At 38.3% G+C, this 21446-nt stretch overlaps 1 protein-coding gene and 1 long non-coding RNA gene across 7 annotated transcripts in view; one reads left to right on the forward strand and one right to left on the reverse strand.

Annotated features, from left to right (window-relative positions):
• The window catches only part of ARHGAP32 (Rho GTPase activating protein 32), a 260668-nt gene that overhangs the window by 62595 nt on the left and 176627 nt on the right, over positions 1 to 21446 (reverse strand). For all 5 annotated transcript variants that reach the window (XM_053927526.2, XM_053927524.2, XM_053927525.2 and 2 more), the window contains one exon: positions 8530 to 8611. In XM_053927526.2, coding sequence (XP_053783501.1) covers positions 8530 to 8611 — 82 coding nt within the window. The remainder of the gene's footprint in view (positions 1 to 8529; positions 8612 to 21446) is intronic.
• Positions 208 to 18855, forward strand: LOC123479450 (uncharacterized). 2 transcript variants are annotated; one of them, XR_006655065.2, is made up of 3 exons: positions 208 to 370; positions 2911 to 3037; positions 18161 to 18855. It is a non-coding gene; the product is annotated as an uncharacterized lncRNA (long non-coding RNA). The 2 variants fall into 2 exon arrangements; XR_011651420.1 differs by lacking the exon at positions 18161 to 18855 and adding an exon at positions 4009 to 4263.

Consider the following 21446-nt stretch of genomic DNA (forward strand, 5'->3'; position numbering starts at 1 on the left):
AGATGCTCTCTCTCTGCTCCGTGACCAGGACTTGCCCCATTTGTTCATACGTTCCCTCTCTCACCAGGAACACCTGCAACCATGTGGGTCAAGCCGCTGTGTGGGGCCCCCAGCAGACCACGTGGGGTCCAAAGGTCTAAGCCTCAATATGAAATGTGTCCTTGCTGAGAACACAGTTGGACTTTTCCATGGTGGGTAGACAGAGACGAAACAAAGGGGCAGACTTCTCCCTGAATAAACCTTGTCACACCACAATCTCCCGTGCGTGTGTCCGTGAAATGCTTTTCTCACGATCTCGTGTAAGGCCTGACTTCTGCTGGCAACAACTATCCTTCACTGGCAGTTCCCTCTCTGGAAAGCTCTCGCCCAGGTATGTGTCCATCTCCCTTCCTCATCTCCAATTCTTGCTCAGAAAGAACCTTCTGATAAACCCTTCCCTGACCACTCCACTCGCTTTTAACTGTAACCGCACGTGAACCGCACACCGGCACCCCTGTCCCCTGAAGCCCCCTCCAGGGCTCATAGTTCTCCCAGCTCCATCTATCACACTACATACTTCACCTGTCTGCCCTGTTCCTCTCCCTCTCATCGCACTTGAACACAAACTCCAAAATGACAATATTTCTGCCTGTTATGTTGACTGCTTTAGCCCTAATACATAGTATGCACTCAATACAATTCTAATCAATGAATAAATGAATACTGGAAATGATTCCAGTATTCGTCTCCATTTTGGGTGGAAAAGTTGCTTTATTTAGGGCAAGGAGGAGACTGATTAGGGACCTACTCCTAGCAATGGCAAAAGGATGCCTGGGAGTTTAAGAAACATTCTTGATAACTATAGTGGGAACCACCCATGCTTATCAGTCAACTGTCTTGGAGTAAGCATTATGTACAAAGGATACAAATCATTATAAAATAGATTATCTGCCCACAAGCAAAACAAAAGAGTATCAAATTCATTGCCATACACTATTTCCAAATGAGTGATAATAAACAATACCTGCTATCGGCTGAAACGTAGTCCTTTATTTTCCAAAGTCAGGCTCTGACTAAAAGTTGTATTCTAAAAAATTATTTTAGTAGTTACTATTGAGATAGAGTAATGCAACAGGCATCATTACGCATCCACTGTGCACACAACCTTCTGGGAAGATCAAGATGAGGGAGACAAACTTGTCACTTGTGGGAGATTCGACTGGGGTACACAGAAGACAGGGTAGGGAGAGACGGGAGCGGGGAACGTTCACCTACAAAGGAGATCATGTCCTGAGTTTTGAAACACAAGAAGGATTTCCCCTGGGCGGCAAGGGAGGAGGGCATGCAGTCCACGGGACCAGGAGGAGCAGAGGAAAGCTATGGAAGTTCACAGTGTGTTCGGAGACCAGGGAAGTAGTCAGAGCCCAGCAGAGTGCAAAGGGGGAAAGACCAGCATAGGAGAGAGGAGGAGGAGAGAGAGCAGCTAAAGGGCCGTATAAAACAGTTTGGAGTTGCGTTTTATATATAATGAAGACAGAGTGAAAGATATTTTTGAATTAGAGAGGCAACACAAAGATGATGGCTGACACAAATCAGCAAATTAAAAAGGTTCCTACGAGCACTTTCCCCCTAATTTCTGTTCTGTTCTGTTCATAAAGGCCTGTGGAAACCCAAATACACCTTTATTTACTCCTGTTGCAATAAAAGCAAAATATATTAAATATTTGCTTTGAGAGAAAGAACAATAAACTTTATCTTTATTCAATGTTGTATAGTGGGAAGAATCCTGGGTTTTGAGTTAATTAATCACAAAGGAGTTAATCTTTGCCCGGTACTTGGTACAGTGCCCAGCACACAGTGTGCCCACGTAAGTGCTGGCTGTGATTACTATCGGATGTCAGATTGCAGCAAGCCCTGGCTGTGAAACCTCAGGCACACTGTTTCACCTTTCCGCTGCTGCTCCACTGGTTACAAAAGGATTGTGATGGGGAGCTAGCAACATATCAAGATTCAAATTCCAATTTAAACAATATAAATTCAAGTATCATAAACCCTAAAGCACTTTGCAAATATGTGGAATTATAAATTTTCTAAGTGTTTTTGCCTGATGCAAAGGGAGAAAATAGTATCTGGAGCTTTGCCTTGCAATATATTGAGAGAGGAGATTCCCCAAGGCCCTCTAGCACTCTGGTCCTCCTTCCAGTCTTCCAGCACTGCCTCCTAGGATGCTGATGATAGTCTGATTCTTAAAGTGTTAGCCTCCAGAATACAAGTAAGCATATGTTCAATGGGGAGATTATTCAACAAAACATTCCACGTAGGATAAGTGAAAACCTCGACCTATTTTATAGGGTGTTTAGCCACTTCGTACTAAAGTGACATGTAAAGAAATATGATTACAGAAAAGCAAGTACTGGACACACACACACCCAGAAACAATCCAGAAGCAAACAAATGAAAACAGAGGTTAAAACACTATAATTAAGCAAAATTGCAAGTAACACAATACAAAAGCTAGGTATTAAAGGATCAGTTCCCTAAAAGAACACAACAAAATGAGAGTTCCAGCTACTTCTGTCTGCTCACCAAAAAATTCAGCTGTCATCAAAAAACACAAAAACTTGTGATACGAACTCTGTGAGAGCAACAGTCCAGAGAGGCTCCTTTCCCACCACGATCCCGGAACCCTCCTGTAATTCACTGTTCCTGTGGTGTACCTGGAGGAACTGGTAAATAGGTTATGCCAACCACAATGTACTGACTAAGTAGCTACGTAAACTAAACAGATCTGGTTCCCGGTGAACTTTCAATGACATAACATAGGAAATACACATAAAGCAAAAATAAATTAACAGCTGACATTTATTAAGTACCCAGGGGCTTTAAGTGCCTTATCCCTAATGTTCTAAAGAGTCTCGCCTCACTTTTCAGATAAGGAAACTGGAAATCAGAGGAGACAGAATGACCACACACAGGCAGTAACCACCTGGCACAGGGATTAAAGCTCAAGGGTACAGCCTTGCTCTTTGTCCTTTCAACTGTGCTGCTTCTGACACAGGTATGTCAATTAAACAAAATATCCACATTAAATCTATTGTCAAAAGTATGTTTTACGGGGTGGGTGCATTAAGGAGGACTCTTGGAAACTCCCTATTTGGACAGGATGGAGTAAAGGGGTGACTACGACCTGTTTTCGTATCCCATACAGTAATACATGATCATATTAAAGGCTTAATACCAAAGCACATGGAGCAAAAATGAAATGTCTCTTGCTACCTCCACAATCCTATTTTTTTCAGCTAGGTAGGTGTCCTTCCAGATTCTCTTCTATGAATTTACAATGGAATTATACTGTTCTGTAATTTGCTTTTTCATTTAAAAATACCCCACAGAAAAAGAATGCCCTAGATTAGCACATATGCCTCTACTTCTTTCGGACAGCTACAGAGTATTTCACAGTATGGAAGCATCAAATCTATTTGAAAATATGATTTCCAACGTTTATATATTAAAGCAATACTGGAAAGGATATTCATCTGGATGGGAGGGGTATTTTAAAAATACAAAGGACCAATCGAAAAACGACAAAGGACTTGAACAGGCATATCTCCAAAGGAGAAATACGAAAGGCCAATTAGCAGATGGAAAGATGCTCGACATCATCTTTCCATATAGTTACCACCTGGATCAACAGACAGAACACTACCAGCCCCTTGGGAATCCTCTCACCTAACCATCCCAGTCATCTGCGCCTCTCTCCTCTCAGAAGGTCATTGCTATCCTAACTTCTAATACCAACTCCATTGATTGTGAACTTCCTGTTCATATGGACTTTAACAATGTAAGTGTGCGTGTACATCAGGCTTCTTTTAGCAGCATTTGTTTTTGTGAGATTCACCCATGTTGTTACATAGAGCCGTAGCCCATTCCATTCCTACTGGTGCAGAGAAAGCCACTGAGAGGACATGCCTTTATGTACGCACTTCATATGGATATGCCTTTCAGTTTTTCTCGTTTTCTGGCTTTTAGGAATTAGGAAGAAGGTTGCTGGGAACGTCCTGTGTCTACGTAAGAGTGTATAAAGAATGACTGTCCTTTATTATGCTTCCAGTAGCAGTATGAGGATTCCCACTGATGTATATCCTTATCGACTTTTGGTATTGTTACTCTTAAATTTCAACCATTCTAGTGGGTGTGTATTGGGTCAATAAGGTTTTAATTTGCATTTCCCTAAAGACTAATCATGGTGAACATCTTATCACATGCTCACTGAGCATTTTGGATATTTGCTGTGAAGCACCTGTTCAAATTTTCAATCAATTAAAATACCGTTTTATCTGTTGCTATCTTGTGTGCTTCTTTCCAGTCCAGCTGCCTGACTTTTCTCAGATGTGTGCACCGCAGACTCGTTTTCACTTTGCGATTTGCCTTCTTCTTTGTCGTAACAGTGTGATATGACAGTGCCCTGCACTTTCATTTTAATTATTAAGCGTTTCAATTACGATTACTGCTTTGTGTCTCAACTAAGACCATGAAAATATGTCGTGAGGGTATTCTACTGAGTTATCTTTTAGAAGTTTTGTTTTCTCTTCCACATATGGATCTATAATTCTCCTGGAAAGGGTTTTGTCCATGGGGTTAAATAGGGACCAGATATGTAATCTGCCCAGGTCACCCAACACCGCTGTTTGAATTGGCTGCCTTCTGGACAATGCTCTACAATGCCCCTCTTATCACCAGTCAAGGGTCGGTATATCCACAGTTCTGTCCCACTGAGCTATGTGTCCGTCCTGCATCAATACCAGCATCTTAATTCGTAAAGTTTTTTACAGCAAGTATTGATTATCTATTATAGTAAGTTTCCCACTTTTTCTGTTCTTCAAAGTTGTCTTTAGTATTTTTGGATCTGCAGTTCCATATAAATTTTAGAATCAACTGTCAATTTCCACAAAAATTCCAACTCAAAACGTGGGGCATTTATCAGTGACTCTGCCCTACTGGATTCTGAAGGGCAGTTTCCCCCCCAGCACTGTGACTTTCTCTACTCCACCAGCAGATACACCAGGGGAATAATGTCTCCACCTACTGGGGCCACGCCCACCGGATTTCCTTCTTCTGCTTAGCCTTACCTGTTTACTGCCTTATTAATTCTCAAATGCTTCAAAGAGATATTTTCATTTCTATCCAAATTGCCTAACTCTTCTCAAAGGGAAGGTTTGTCTAAATTCTGTAGTCCTTCATTTTTAGAACTTACGCCTCAAGAGTAAGCGTTGCTTTTCTTCTCTCTTCACCTTTTTATTTCATAATTTATTTTTCTTTCTTCGTCATTTCTCCCCACAGTCCTCCCTCTCTCCCTCCCTTTTCCACCCCTCTCTTGCTTACTTTATAGAGGAAAAGGTAACTACTATCAGAAGATGGAGAATTCCACCTTGGAAACTATAAACAAAGACCCAAAGTTGATCCTAAAAATAAAACATATGAGAATTTAAGAACTTATTAGATAGACTTAAGAGATGCCTACACAGAGGAAAGAGTCAGTGAGCTTTGAGAGAGGTCACTGGAAAGTATCCAAACTGGAAAGAGGATGTGTGAGACAATGTCAAAGAATGTGACTGATGTGTAAGGCAAGGAGGAGCAGAGAGCTGTGCAAAAGGAGTAACTGAAGAGATAACAGTCGAGGACATTAAAAACTTAAAGAAAGAAATCAATAAAAACACCCAACTGCTCAGTAAACTCCAAGCAGGACAAGATGACTCATTAATTTCAATTTTACATACACAAATAATTGAACAAATGGAGAACATTAAGAAGTCCAAAGAGAATTTTTTCTCCTATTGCCCTTGTTGTGTAATAATATAGGGAGATTTAAACTTCAGTCTGAAACTATAGCTGCGTCTTTCAGATTTGGCATCTAACAGTGGCAGATGGCAATGTTAAAAATAAATAGAACATTCAAGTTGCTTATACTGTGGGCAAAGACAGTTTTAACGTGTGAAACAAGCCTCAGGCTGATAGAATTCACATCCTCCTTTCCAAACCCTATTAAGAATGCACATTTGCCTATGACAGTCCTGCAATGCTGCTCACAAAAAATAAAATAATTAGCTTTTGAAGGGGTGCTGTCATTCTATGTCATTACTAATTTGGAATTAATAATGCCACATGAGTCTATCAACAGAAACCTATTTCCCAGAAATATCAATAACTGATTAACTTTCTGAAGTTTCAAAAGCTTCTGGAGGTTATCACAATTAGAAATGTCACTTTCTCATCCAAAACATGAGAAAGTGTTTGACTGACACAGTTTAATACCAATATTAAGCTATTTTTAAAAAAACCTCAATTTACAGTATATCTAAGGCAAAATTATCAAAGATGAGGCTTAATAACTCATAAAAGTTAAACTCTTACAGCAGAAATTTATAAAAATAATGCAAAAGGAATCACAATAAATTTTGGTGTTAAATTTTAGTAACTTCAAAGTACTGATCACAAATAGTCACGATCATCTCACAGATCAAAGGTATTTGAATTCAACACACTTTTTATGAGGAAACCACTCAACAAACTAAGAATTGAAGGGAACCTCCTCAACCTGCTAAAGGGCAGCTGCAAAAACCCCACAGCTAACTCGCGTTAGTGACCAGGGTGCTTCCTTCTAAGGTCAGAAACAAGGCAAGGATGCCAATTCTTAAAACTTCTATTCAACATCGTACTAGAGGTTCTTGCTAAAGCAATTGGGCAAGAAAATGAAAAAAAAAATCCAGATTGTTAGGGAAAAAGTAAAAATATCTCTATTCATAGGTAACATGATCTTGTAAACAGAATATCCCAAGGAATCCACTAAACATTACAGAATAAACATTTCAACAACGTTTCAGAATATGAAATTAACATATAAAATTGTATTTCTATATACTTGCAGTGAATAAGAAATTGAATTTTAAAAATTCCATTTTAATAGCATGACAAAAGAAAAGAATAAAAAATAAATTTAACAAAAGAAATGCAAATTTTATACTCTGAAAAAACAAAATATTTAACAAAATTAAAGAAGGTCTAAATAAATGGAATAATTCCCCATGTTCATGGATTGGAAAATTTAATAAATAATGATGAGAGGGTAATATTTCCCAAATTGATATATAGATTCAGTACAATCCCTATCAGAATCTCAGCTCATGTATTTGTAAAAATTGAAAAGTTGATTCTAAAATTCATATGGAATTGCAAGGGAACCAGAAAAGCCAATTAATCCTGAAAAAGAATAAAGCAGGACTTCCCAATTGCAAATTTTACTACAAAACAGTAGTAACCAAGACATGGTGGTATCCGCATAAAAACAGACATACAGGTCAATGGAACAGACTTAAAAATCCAAAAGTTACTTCCTATGTCTACGGTCAACTGACTTTCTACAAGCGAGTTGAGACAATTCAATGGGGAAGCAGTAATCTTTTCGACAAACAATGCTGGGACGACTGAATAGCCAACGAATTGGACCTTACTCCATAAACAAAAATTAACTCAAAATGGAGCATAGGTTAAAATTTAAGATCTAAAACTATAAACTTCTTAAAAGAATATTTAGGAGAAAATCTTGACCTTGGGTTAAGCAAAGCCATCTTAGGTAAGATATAAAAGCATAAATGACAAAAAAATAAAAATAAATTGAACTTCATCAAAATTAAAAACTATTATGCCTCAGTGGCTTCACAGGCAGAGTTGGGAAAATATTAAATAAGTAAAGAATAAACTGCACCCCTCTGATTTTACACAAAGAACCTAAAACTAGAAAATACATTAAGGTAAACAGTACAAGTAAATCCTGAGATCCAGAAATGTTTTTCCTTTTCTTTTATTGGGGGTGAGAGCTAGGGGTAGGGCAGGGAAGAGCGGAGGGAATATAAATTAGGAAAAGCAAATTTGAGTACTGCTTATTCTCTCAAAAACCTTTTAGTCTCTTCTTTAATTTTCTTTTGAAAATTTGCATCACATTTAAAAATTCCAGACTAGATACTCCGTAGTATTTGCCAAGATTAAGTCATCCCAGTAAGAAAAACTTTAGCACTGCTTTAATTATTTGTAAAATACTCTACATATTTATACAGCACTGCAAATATACTATATAAGAAATGCTATATAAAATAGTCTTGAAATTCAAAAGCACCAATAAAATATTCCCTTCATCTATTAATTTTCAGCTAATCATACTATCTCCATGTTAGCTCTTTAAAACTATTTTTTATCATTTTATTCATTAATAAGCTATATTCCTACAATATAATTGCAAAAACAAATAATAACAAAGCTTAATGGGGCAAATAGTTCTATAAACTTGTCTAAAATTCTGAGTGCACGTAAACCTTTGTGAAATGATCAATAGAGAAATAAAAACCTCAATATCAAAGCCACATAAAACGAAGAACGCACATCACATCAATAGACAAAGAACAGCAAAACGAGCTCTGTGACCGTGCAGAAGGGGAAATCTGCATAGTTCAGCAGCTGATAAAATAACCAACCGCACTGACGAAGAAGAGCACTCACCTGGTTTTGGCACTGAGTGGGTCACCGACTGGGGAACTTTCTGATTAATTAGCTCAACACAGTGTCCAGGGAAGAGCCCCACCTAAGAAAAGCAGCAAAGAGAGGATTTTAAACCAGAGAACAGACCAGTGTGTGAACAATGCCAATCCAATTCCAGTAATGTCCTCCACGGTCCCTCCCAAATGACTCTACTATTCCAAGACTGTAAAGCACAGAGGATGCCAACTACACAAACAAATAATGAAACAATCTGTTGCTACGCGTATATAGAGTTATGTGGTTTAATTGCTAAATATCTAAGTCTGCTTTTTAAGTTTTAGCTTTTAATTTCCCACACTTTTTTTACACCAATTAAAATATTTAATCTGACACCAACCTATGCATGTAGTAGGTGTAATTTTTACCACTCAATAATATACTCTGCTGAAGTTTCAATCTAGTTGTGTTAATACCTCTCCTGTCAAATTTTATATTTGTTATCATCTCTACCATTTTTTAAAAACCTACACTAAGCCGCATTCAAATATTTTTAAATTTTCTCTTCATTCTTCCACAGGTTTCATGAAAAATGACAAGACTAAAATAAACTGGGTTAAATAGCTGCTCATTTAAAATCTGGGTTCTTACTGTGGTTAAACAGCTAGCAGTGTGTGGATAAGCGGGGAAGCAAGAGAGAACAAAAAGAGCCAGTCTCAGCATCTGGCTTTGAAAAACACACCACTCGGTGGAGTTACTCAGGCATAGGTCAAACCCTAAGAAGGTCGAATGCTAGGAAAAGACTGAGCACTCTATCCCCCCGAGACTGTACAGTGCAGCCAAAAGAATGACTACAGAGATACACAGCCTGGAAACAGAAGTAAGAAGGACGTCTTTACCAATATTTACAGATGTTTCTTTGATAGGAATATAGTCGAGCTGCCGTGCTGCAGATGCTAAAGCTGAAACATGAAAACTACATCACTTTGTACACGCCTGTGTCGACAGGCTCTGGGGAAGAATGCAGCGGTCTTCCGAGACTATGATTCATCATGCGGTTCTGAGCTGTGCGATTTCCATCTGTGCAGGGTTATTTTCACATGCTCATGTGCTGCATTATTGTTTCAATTTCTGGATCGAGAGTCTATGGTAGTTCTTAAAATAATAAAGACGTAACCAGTTACCATGAGCTAAAAAGGGGCTATGAACAATTATCAGTTTTGTTTGAAAGATCTGAATCTGGGATTAAGTAAGATAAAATGACTGTCGTAAGTCCTGATATGTCAATAATCACCCTAAATGTGAATGGACGGAATTCACCAACCAAAAGGCACAGAATAGGTTAAAAAAACAAGACCCAACTACACGCTGCCTTCAGGAGACTCATCTCTGCTACAAAACCAAACACAGGCTCACTGTAAGGGGTGAACGATGATACTCCAAGCAAATGGTATCCAGAGAAAAGAAGATGCAGTTATATTTATGTCAAACAAAACAGATTTCATGACAAAAAATAAAGAGACATACATGGACATTTTATAATGATAGAGAGGCCAATCCATCAAAAAGATAAGCATTTTATTAATATATAAGCATGCAACCTAGGAGCATGAAAGTGTATAAAGCAATTATTAACAGACCTATAGGGAGGAATTAACAATACCCCACTTACATTAATGGATAGATCATGAAGACAGAGTCTAATGGAAATATTGGTTTTAAATGACATGGAGCAGATGGACTTAGTAGCTATATTAGAACTTTCCATCCAAAACAACATGACGCATTCATCTCAAGAGCGCATGGCACAGTCTCAAGGACAGACCATATGCTCGGACGGAAAACAAGTCTCAGTAAATTTAAGAAGACTGAAATCCTAACAAGCACCTAGTGTAACCACAGTGGTATGGAACTAGAAATCAACTGTAGAGAGGAAGCTGGAAACATCACAAACATGTGGAGATTAAACGACATGCTACTGAACAGCCATTGGGTCAAAGAACAAGTAAAAGAAGAACTCAAAAGATACATATACACAAATGAAGATGAAAATACGACATACTATAATTTCCGGGATGCAAAAAAAGCAGCACTGAGAGGGAATACACTAATAAAAAAACCTAATATTACACCTCAAAGAGCTAGAAAAAGAACAAAGAAAGCTCAAAGTTAGTAGAAGGAAGAAATAATAAAAATCAGAGTGGAAAAAAAAGTGAAAGAAAACAAAAAGACAATAGAAAAAAATTCATAAAACAACAAGTGGTTCTTTGAAAACATAAAAAAAATGACAAACCTCTAGCTAAATTCACTAAGGAAAAAAAGAGAAAAGACTCAAATAAATAAAATCAGAAATAAAGAGTTCAAATTAAAATGATACAATAGAAATACAAAGGATTATACAAGGATACTATGAAAAGCTATAGGCCGCTAAATTAAAAACCTAGAGGAAATGGACAAATTCGTAGAAGCACACAACCTCTCTAGATTAAACCATGAAGAACCGGAAAACCTGAGTAGACTGAACACTAGTTAACAAAATTAAAACACTATTCAAAAACATCCTAAAACACAAAAGTCCAGGACCAGATGGCTTCAACCGGTGAATTCTATTGTACAAAACATTCAAAAAAGACTTAATATATTTGCTTCTCAAGCTCTCCCAAGAAACTGAAAGGAGGGAATGCTTGTTAATTCACTTTACAAAGCGAAGATTACCCTGACAATAAAAGCAGGCAAGGGCAGCACACACACACTTACAAGCCGGCATCTCTGATGAACACAGATAAAAGAAATCCTCAGCAGAATGCCAGCAAACAGAACACAACGCTACACTAAACGTATCCTATGCCACGATCAAGTGGGATTCATTCTAGGACGCAAGGATGTTTCCACATCTGCCAATCAATAGACATGACACGCCACAGTAACAAAACAGAAGATGAAAATCATACGATCGTCTCAACAGATGCGTTAAAAGCGCTTGAAAAGGTACAACATCCATTTATAATGAAAACTCTGCATGAGTATAAAAGAAACATACCTCGACATAATAAAAGTCACACAGGACAAACCCTCAGCTACCGTCATAGGCGGCGGTAAAAAACTGAGCGCTCTCCCTACACGGTGAGGAACAGGACAGGGATGCCCACTCTCAGCACTGTCACTCGACGCAGTACTGGAAGTACTAGCCAGAGCAACTAGGCAAGAACTAAATAAATAAAAGGCATCTAAACTGAAAAAGAAGTAAAAATGTCACTATTTGCAGATCACATGATTTTATACATTATAAAGCCCTACAGACTCGCCCAAACAATATTAGAAATAGTAAGATATTACAGTAAAGTTGCAGGATACAAATAAACATACAAAAATCCGCTCTATATAAATCATTTCTATATAAATATGAGAAGACAACCCCATTTGCAATCACAATAAAAGAAAAAAATACCTAGGAATAAATTTAATATGTTTGGTGAAGTACCTAAACACTGAAAACTAATGACATTGTTGAAAGAAATTAAAGACACAAAAAATGGAAAAATATTCCAAATTCATGGACTGGAAGACTAAACACTGTTAAAATGTCCATATTACCTAATGGAATATACAGATTCAATGCAATCCCTATCAAAATCCCAATGGCATTTTTCACAGAAATAGACCAAAAATTCTCAAATATGTATGAAATTCCCAAAGACCCCATACTGCCAAAGCAATTCAGAGGGGGAAAAAAATCTGGAGTTATCACAGACCCTGATTTCAAACTGCACTATATTCCTAGCCAGTTCATTGGAGCATCATCCCATACACTCAAAGGTTGTGGGTTTGATTCCTGGTCCTGGCACATGCCTAGGTTCTGGGTTCAATCCTGGCCAGGGCAAGTATGGTAGGCAACCAACTGATGTTTCTCTCTCACATCAATGTCTTCTGTCTGTCTGTCTGGCTGGCTCTCTCTACCCCACCCCTTTTCTCTGTCTCTTAAAAAAAAATCAATAAACATTTCCTCTGGTGAAGATTAAAAAAAGAAGAAAAATGAAACTATACTACAAACCTATAGTAATCAAAACAGTGTGGCATTGGCAGAAAAACGGAAACATAGACAAATGGAACAGAATTGAGAGTTCAGAAATAAGCCCATGCATACAAGGAAAAGTAATTTATGAGAAAGGAGACAAAAATATGCAATGGAGAAAGCAAAGTCGCTTCAATAAATGGGGCTGGGAAAACTGAACAGCCACGTTCAGAAGAATGAAACTAGACCAGTGTCTTACAGCACACATAAAAAAATGCCCAAATGAATTAAAAATTTAAACGCAACACCTGAAACAATAAAAGTCATAGAAGAAAACAAAGGCACTTTAGCTTCTGTACGTTGGTCTCAGAAGTATTTTTGTGAATTTGACTCCTAAGCAAGGGAAACAAAAGCAATAGTAAATGAATGGGACCACATCGAAGTAAAAAGCTTCTGCACAGCAAAAGAAACGGTCAATGAGCCCTGGCGGGAGGCTTAGTGAGTTGGATTGCTGTCCCGCACATCAAAATGTCACCGCACATCAAAATGTCACCGGTTCAATCCCTGGTCGGGTGCATACAGGAGGCAACCGATCAATGTTCCTCCCTCTCCTTTTCCTTCCCTTCCTCTCTCTCTAAAGTCACTGAACATATCCTTGGGTAAGGATTAAAAAAATAAGTGCATAAAAAAGTTTAAAAACCATCAAGGAGACAAAAAGGCAGCCAGCCTAATGGAAAAAGATATTTGCAAACAATATTTCTGATAAGGGATTAACATCCAAAATATGTAAAGAACTTGTACACCTCAAAAACAACAAAAAAGAATCCAATTAAAAAATAGGCAGAGAATCTGAAAAGATATTTTTCTAAGGAAGACATACATACGGCCACCATACATATAAAAAGATGGTCAACATCAGTAGTTATTAGGGAATGGCATATCAAAACCACAATGAGAAATCAGCTCACACCTGTTAAAATGGCCATTATTAACAAAACAAAACACAAGAAATAACAAGTACCAGAAAGGATGTGGAGAAAAGGGAACCCTTTTATGCTGTTAGTAGGAATGCAAATTGGCACAGCCACTCTGTAAAACAGCGCAGAGGTTCCTTACAAAGTTAAGAATAGAATTATCATATGACCCAGCAATTCCAACTCTGGGTATTTACCTGAAAAAAAAAACCTAATTCATGAAGATATATGTACCCCCCTTTCTTCACTACAACATTAATTATAATTGCCAAGGACATGGAAACAACCGAAGTGCCCATCAATGGGTGATCGGATAAAGGAGACATGTTACATAATGGAATACTTCTCAGCCATAAAAAATAAAAAAGATGAAATATTGCCATTTGCAACATGGATGGATCAAATACACTCAGTATCATGCTAAGTAAAATAAGTCAGAGAAGGACAAAAACCATGATTTAACTCATATGTGGAATATAAAAGGAAAAGTAGCTCACAGGTACAGACAACAAAATGGTGATTACCAGAGGGAAAGGGGGGTGCGGTACAACGAACTAGGTAAAAGGGGATCAGATATACGGTAGCCAATGTTACTTCAATAAATTTAATTTTAAAAATAAAGCATATGACTAAGAAAAATGCCACCATACAAAAATGAAACTATTTTCTATTGAATATATACATAAGGATTAACCCTAAAGTATAGTTAATAAACACTGATACTTTTTGATGATACTTTTTAAGCTAATATTCCAAAAAATGTAAATAATTCTGGTAAACTCAAAATAGCAAACATTAAAAGAAACTGCAACTCTGGCAACATGATATATGAATTATGTCATCCTGTTTTATATATTACTCTTGCTTAAGCAGCAGCAATTTCTAAAACTCTAATTTGTATGCCTGGGAAAAGTGAGGGGAATTGGCAGGGGTCAAAATGAGATTCAAGTCTAGGAAGGTGAACGAGGGAGAAAAGACCAGCATCTAGGGTCACCGGGGAGAGGAGAAGTAGGTAATAAAAACATAGTAATAGAAGAAGAACTATATAAAGAGAGCGCTGGAACAGGTTAGGGATGACCTTAGAAGGAAAGAGGGCCTTCAATTTGGTAATTTCCCCCAAAGTGTTGGAGTTAAAGTGAGAAGCCAGAGATGCTATCACAGCCTGTGGGGAGCTGGTAAAGGTTTAACGAGGGCTCTTCAGAAGGGAAGGCCTTGATCTAGACTTTGCTAGTTGTTTACAGTGCCAATACCTCCACCTTGGCTGCTTTCAAGCTATCAGGGTAACACAACTGAGGGCAGAGTCCCACACAGTACAACGGCGGGAGTAACCTCCAGGGCACAGATAACAATCATGGATTTTTTTAAAGTTTTAAGTATTTACTACCTTTGTTTTTAATAATATTTTAACTATAAATATTGATGCTTTAATGTTTAATCACGGCTAGGTTTAATAACTGCCCCACGAAATTCCTAAAAATTACCCAGCTGGTTCAGCTCACCACTAATCTCCTATCTCTAGGTCCTGTGCAGGCCCCACCTCTAACATCCCTGGAGACAGGTTTACAGCAGCTTGACAAGCACAGGGCTTTCCGAGCATAAGGACAGGTGTGAAAGGAACAGACTGCAATCTGCTTCTCCTGATCTTCTCCCTCGAGGATACGCTCACACTACAAAGACAATAGGTCTGGCTACAAAAGTGAATGTCCTGCGGGGTGGGGGGCAGAGGCAGAAAACTGTACTTGAACAATAAATAAATAAATAAACAAACAAACAAATAAATGTCCTGTGAGGTATTCTGGTACAACTCAGAGGAAATGTTAGCTATGGAGTTACTGCAATAAAACAGACAAGAGCTTTAGCAGCAGGGAGGATGTGAAGGGATCACTGCAGAAGGATGAAGCTAACTATGGTCTCCTTGAGGGACAACCAATCAAAATCTAAGGAATTTCAACACAACATGTGTTCACCACTAACTTAAGAAAGTCCAATTTTAATGGTTTATTTATTTAAACCATTAAATGGTTTAAATCATTGGTAAATGGAATAAACCATTTAATGGTTTATTCGTAACTAGTGAACCTTCGATTAAGCTTAGTGAAGGACCACTCTTACTCCCAGGGATATATCACCGAGTTTTCACCAGCTGAAACTATGTGGCTTCAGAGTTTCCAATGTCTTCATTTCCTGTGTACAGCGTCCTATCCCCCCGGGGTCTCTAGTGTTCACATCCATAATGAGTGAAGTTCCAATTCAGAGATATCGCAACCCCTGCCTTCTAATATTCTGCCCCCCCCCAGGGTACCTTCCAATACCTTTTTCTGATACCCAATATGAACTCTGGGATTGACCAATTTGAAGTTTTTAAAAAATCAGTACCCTTAATTTCCTTGCAGTATTGCTCTTCTATGAAACCGGTCCAGCAAACCCAAACTGAGTCAGTATACTTCCCTACTCGCATGCCTCCGTATTGCTGGAGGAAAATCACATCACTGAGAAGATTCAAAGCAAGACAAGTTCATAATCTGTCTGTCTCCTAGAAATGCCCATGATTTCCCTGCACTCCCCAAACCTTCTCAGGGAACCAGTCCTCTCAGGTCTCTGTCCAGTCCGACCCCCACACCCCTGCCAACACCAGCACAGCTGATCGGACCACAAGTTAATGACTGTCTCCTAAAGTTTTGAACCAAGTTAGAAATTTTAATCATCTCTATTGAGCTGTTATAACTAGCAGATATTGTTTTTAAAAAGGAAAGAAGAGGATGAGATAAAGAAGCAGCAGCTGCTATGAAGCAAAAAAGTGGAAGCAAATTCCCTAAATTCCTTACTTCCCAGTTTCTGGTTCCATTTACTTGTGGCCCAATCATTCTTGCATTGGGTTTTTTAAGGATATTTCTATTTATATCCCTCCCTCTCCTCACTCCCCCACCAACTCCCCCCAAAATACCACATTACTTCTGGTTTCTCTGCCTGATTTATACTTCTACTAAACTTTAAATGCCAGCTCCCCAATTTCCACTTTTAAAAACATTATTCTTGCAGTAGGATATACAGGTTTGAGACTCAGAAACCAGGTCAGGGATCAGGACACAAGTCTGGAATTTGAGCATATATATGGTATTCTAAGCTGAGAAGTGACTACGGAAGTCTAGGACAAAGAGGGAAGAATGAGAAGGTAGTCCAACCCAAACTTCCAGGTCTAGTCGAGGAGGACGAGGTGTAAAAGAAGACTGAGAAGATAGGAGGAACTTAGAGTGCTGTGTCATGTCTATCAAGAGAAGAACATGTCAGAAAAAGATAAATCAAATATTGATGAGAGTAAAGTACCATAAGAGGAGTAAAGAAGTATCCATTCTTTGCATGAGGCCGAACAGAGACCACTTCATGCACGAGAAGAAACCAAGGGCAAAGGATGTATTTGTGATAGGAGAATGTAGTAATGAAGGTCCTAGAATCCAAGCTGGATCAGAAGGCCAGTGACAGCGGGAAATGGGTGACGCAGGAACTTGAGGGGCCGAAGGAATAATACTGAGAATGAGTATTGAGTGGAATCACTTATGAAATAGCAAAGAACTAACAAATGAGATTAAATTTCTGTTCCCAGTTAGCTCGATGAATATTAAATAAGACAAAATTACACCTGCTTTAAAATTTTAATTACTTTGCCTTACCTTTCCTCCTTGGAAGGAGCAAGAAGAGGATAGAGGAGGCATTGTAAGTGGAGGACAGGTAGATGGTAAGAGAAGCCTGTGAAATGGGGAGGAAAGGAAAGGTAAGTTTGTCTGGAACACTGAGTTTATAAAACAGAGCAGCAGAAAGTAAGACTGGAAAAGTAGTAGCGAGGTTAGAGATCATGCATGGTCTTACGTATCATGACAAGGGGTTTGAAGTTTCTTCTGAACGAAATGAAAGTGGTAAATTCTGAGGAGCATGGGGACTAGAAGAATTAAGAAAATGCTAATAGCTATGTATACCTTTCAGGATAGAAGGAAGGAAGACAAGAAGCAGAAGACCACCTTAGAAATGTACAAACACAGACTAGAAAAGAATTAGTAAAAGCCTATAGTACAAAAAAAGAGTATATGAGTATAAGAGTATGTGAGTTTTGAGGTTTCTTTATATGTTATGAATACTATGAGATACAATCATTGCAAATATGTTTTCCAGTCTCTGGCCTGCCTTTTTATTCTCCTATTAGTAATGTCTTTCTTCAGAAAGACAGAGCGGAAGTTTTAAATTTTGGTGAAATTCAATTTATTATCTTATGAATCATTCTTTTGATGTTGCCTCTAAGAAGTCTTTGCCGAACCCAAAGTCACAAAAGGTTTCCCCTATTTTTCTTTTAGATGCTTTATAGTTTAAGCTTTCTATTTGGGTAGACGATCCATTTTGAGTTAATTTCTGCAGATGGGAAAAGAAACAAATCAAAGTTTCTCTGAAGGCACATGGATATCCAATTGTTCCCACACCATTTGTAAAACAGACCGAGGTTTCTTCACAGAGATGACGTGGGACCCCTGCTGAAAACCAGTTGTACGAGCACGGGTTTATATCTGGGCTCTACGTTCTGCTCCACTTTCTGTCTGTCCACTGGTAGCACACTCTTGATATCGCAGCTTTACAGTGATTCTTCAATTGGTGTTAGTTCTCCGACTCTGTTTTTCTTTTTTAGGTCTGTCTGGCTGTTCTACTCAAGGTCCTTTGTATTTCCATACATATTGTTTAATCTGTTTATCAATTGCTACAAAAGAAGCTTGCGGAGATTTTGACTGAGATCAATTTAGGAAGAAATGACACCTTAGCAATATAAAGACACGCAATCCATAAATAGGATATATCTCCCCATTTACTTGGATAATCGTTGACTTGTCTCAGAAATGTCTGGTAGTTTTTAGTACACAGATTTTTCATATCTTTTTTCAGATATATCCCTAAGTAGTTCATATTTTGATGCTACTATAAATGGGTCTTCTTATATTTTCCAACTCACATCAATGCTGCTCTACTGTGGACTACATTTAAAGTAACAAGATCCTCACATAGTTGTCCCAAGTATTTATATTTGAAGGAAATACTGTGTACTTTAAGTTCATAAATGTCTTTTCTTTTTTTTCCTTTATATTATGTGAAAAACTATACTGACTTTTTTGAAACTGTGTTTATGGGTAGTTATTTCATTTGTAAACTCATATCATTTGTAAGTTCACTTCAGAATCTTAAAGAGTTTGCAAAACATTTAGCATATTAAGGAGTTATAAAAATTGATGAGGTTAAGAACTATTGCTCAGAGCCAGTTAGTCAATTTTTTTTATGAAACTGAATGTTAAGCAGCATTTGGTAGGACATATTCTAATGTTACAAAATAACAAAAAGCTATCAAGGAACAAATTTATCTCTAAACATCAATGGCAGCTGCTTACCACACTAATAAGAAAAATAAAAACAGCAACAAGAAGTACAGAAAATAATTTAAGACAATTTACATATTTTTGTGATCCAAGGGGGAAAACACAAAACTGAAACTTACCCACCTTGTGTTCTGGTCCTGGTTATACCATCGCTCACTGGCTTTGTAAGTCAGAACAATTTATCTCAACTCCTTTCTGTCTAGAATTCTGTGATTTCAAGATGACAGTGTAGGCCCAGAGGATTCACTGTCATCTTCTCCACTGTAGAAATCCATGACTCTCACAAGCAGACAAGTAGAAGCCAAGTAGACAAGGAAGTTAATGGTTTATTAAATTACTTCTGTGACCTGTTCTTTGGCCAGAGTTCCTAGGTTTCTAAGCTCTGACACCAGACAGCAGAATACCAATGCGCTAGTTGTCAATCTCCTTCTGCTTTGGTTTCCTCATCAGTAAAACAGAGATAGTAATGGTACCTTTCTCAGAGTTGTGAGAATTTGAGATTAAAACACTGAGAACTGCACGCTCAGGAAATGCTACCAATTACTCCTATGTGTAGTATCACATATTGAATATTTCCTCTTCCTTGAAAGTATGTAACACTGCAGGTGAAAATTTACAATACATGATTTCCTACGAATGCAGCAGATGGGAGACGGTTTGCTGTATTTAATTGTGAGCAATAAAAATGTGCAGTTCTGGGTCCCATTCATAAAGATGGTGGTCTTTATAGAGCTGATCAGGTACACTGCCTTCTTCCGCTAAACTACTACAACGGGCGGGTTTCCAAGTACCTTCCATCTTCCACAGAGACTACTTTTCAGAAAGTAAGTTATATGGAAGGAAGTGAGAAAATTCTTACTGCCCAAGCGTTGCTTCTTTGATACTCATGCCCAAAACACTTACGTAACAATCTGTGGTACCTGAAAAATAAAACAGCTGATCTTGACCCTCCCATGGAGAACCAAGAGAGTGAGCTGCACAAAATCCTGCCAATCTCTACGTGGCATTTCACCCGTGACATTAACATCCCAAGTGCGTTTTAAGGAAAATTTTCTGGGGGGAAAACACTTGCGAACTGTTTAGTTTCTTGTTTTGCCTGTGTACATGATAAACGATGGGAGGCTAGTCAGTGGTTCTCACACTTGGCTCTTGCTAACCTGAGGAACTTGATAGAATTCAGATTCCTGCTCCCATCCCCCGGGGTGCTGATTAGTGATATCTAGTTTTAACACCCGTCTCAGCTCCTTCTCATGCCTGTGGCTCCCACATAGAACTCTGAGAACCAGTGCACTAGACAAACAAGTCATTCTCAAAGAGGATCGGCATTTTGTACCTGTGCGATACCTTTCACCTAAGAAAAGGCTTTCCCGCCCCTCACTCCACCTTCCCAACGAAAGTCTACAGTCGGGCACAAAAGCTGATGCCCTTTAGTTTTAAAAAGATTTAAAGAGCGAATAGTATTTTCTGGCCAAAGTACATTATATGATGAAACACCGCAGAAAGCAAAAGATTCAATACTCTTTAGGAGACAAAAAATAAAGAACAGATTTCAGCATTTAAAATGACTACAGTTAATATAATGTAACACTTCCTACTCCCAGAAGCTTAAGAAAAGAAACAGAGCCGTGGTATAATTTAAACACAGGGATGAACTAATCCTTCTGTTCACACAGCTGAATTATGGTTCAGGCTAAAACAACACAGAGTAGAACTTGGCAAGTGCTCATCTGTATCAGCCAGCACCTGACTCAGAGTTTACCTGTAGCACACAGCAGGCGGCGTTTCTGGAAGAGTGCCCTGAGGGACACCCAGACCAGAATCACGTGTATAAAAACGCAGTCTCATCCTATCCCACAACCACTGAAACAGAATTTGGGGCATCAGGTCCTGGGATTCCGTACTTTAACACGTTCCCCTGGTAATTCTTAAATACACTAAAGTTTGAGAATCTGGCCAAGGGAGAATAGAAAGAATTATTGGTAATGGAAGTATAAAGATAACAGTATATAGCACCCTTAGTATTTGTAAATGCTTTTCCTTGGACCGACGTTATTTGTAAATTCAGACAACAATGCAATATCACTACTCAGCTATTAGAACAGCTAAAATCCAAAACAAACAAACCAAACCAAAACCTAAGAACTACCAAACACTGGTGAGAATGCAGGGTAGCATCAACGTCAACGCTGGTAGAAATGCAAAATGGTATAACCACTTTGAAAGACAGTTTGGTTTCTTACAAAGCCAAAAAAAGGCTTCCCTTATGATACATCAGTGGGGCTCCTTGGTATTTACCTAAAAAAGCTGCAATAATATCCACACAAAACCCTGCACATGGGTGTTTGCATTTATAGCAGCGTTACTCATAAATGACGAAAACTGTAAGAAACCAAGACGTTCTTTAATAAGTGAATGGAAAAATAAACTCTGGCACATCCATAACAATGATTAAACTGATTTCACCAGTGATTAAAAAGGGACTATCAAACCATAGAAAGACATGAAGGAACCTTAAATGCATATTGCTAAGTGTGGAAAGGCTGCCTACGG

Source organism: Desmodus rotundus, chromosome 7 (genome assembly GCF_022682495.2).
Source record: "Desmodus rotundus isolate HL8 chromosome 7, HLdesRot8A.1, whole genome shotgun sequence".
Taxonomy (NCBI): domain Eukaryota; kingdom Metazoa; phylum Chordata; class Mammalia; order Chiroptera; family Phyllostomidae; genus Desmodus; species Desmodus rotundus.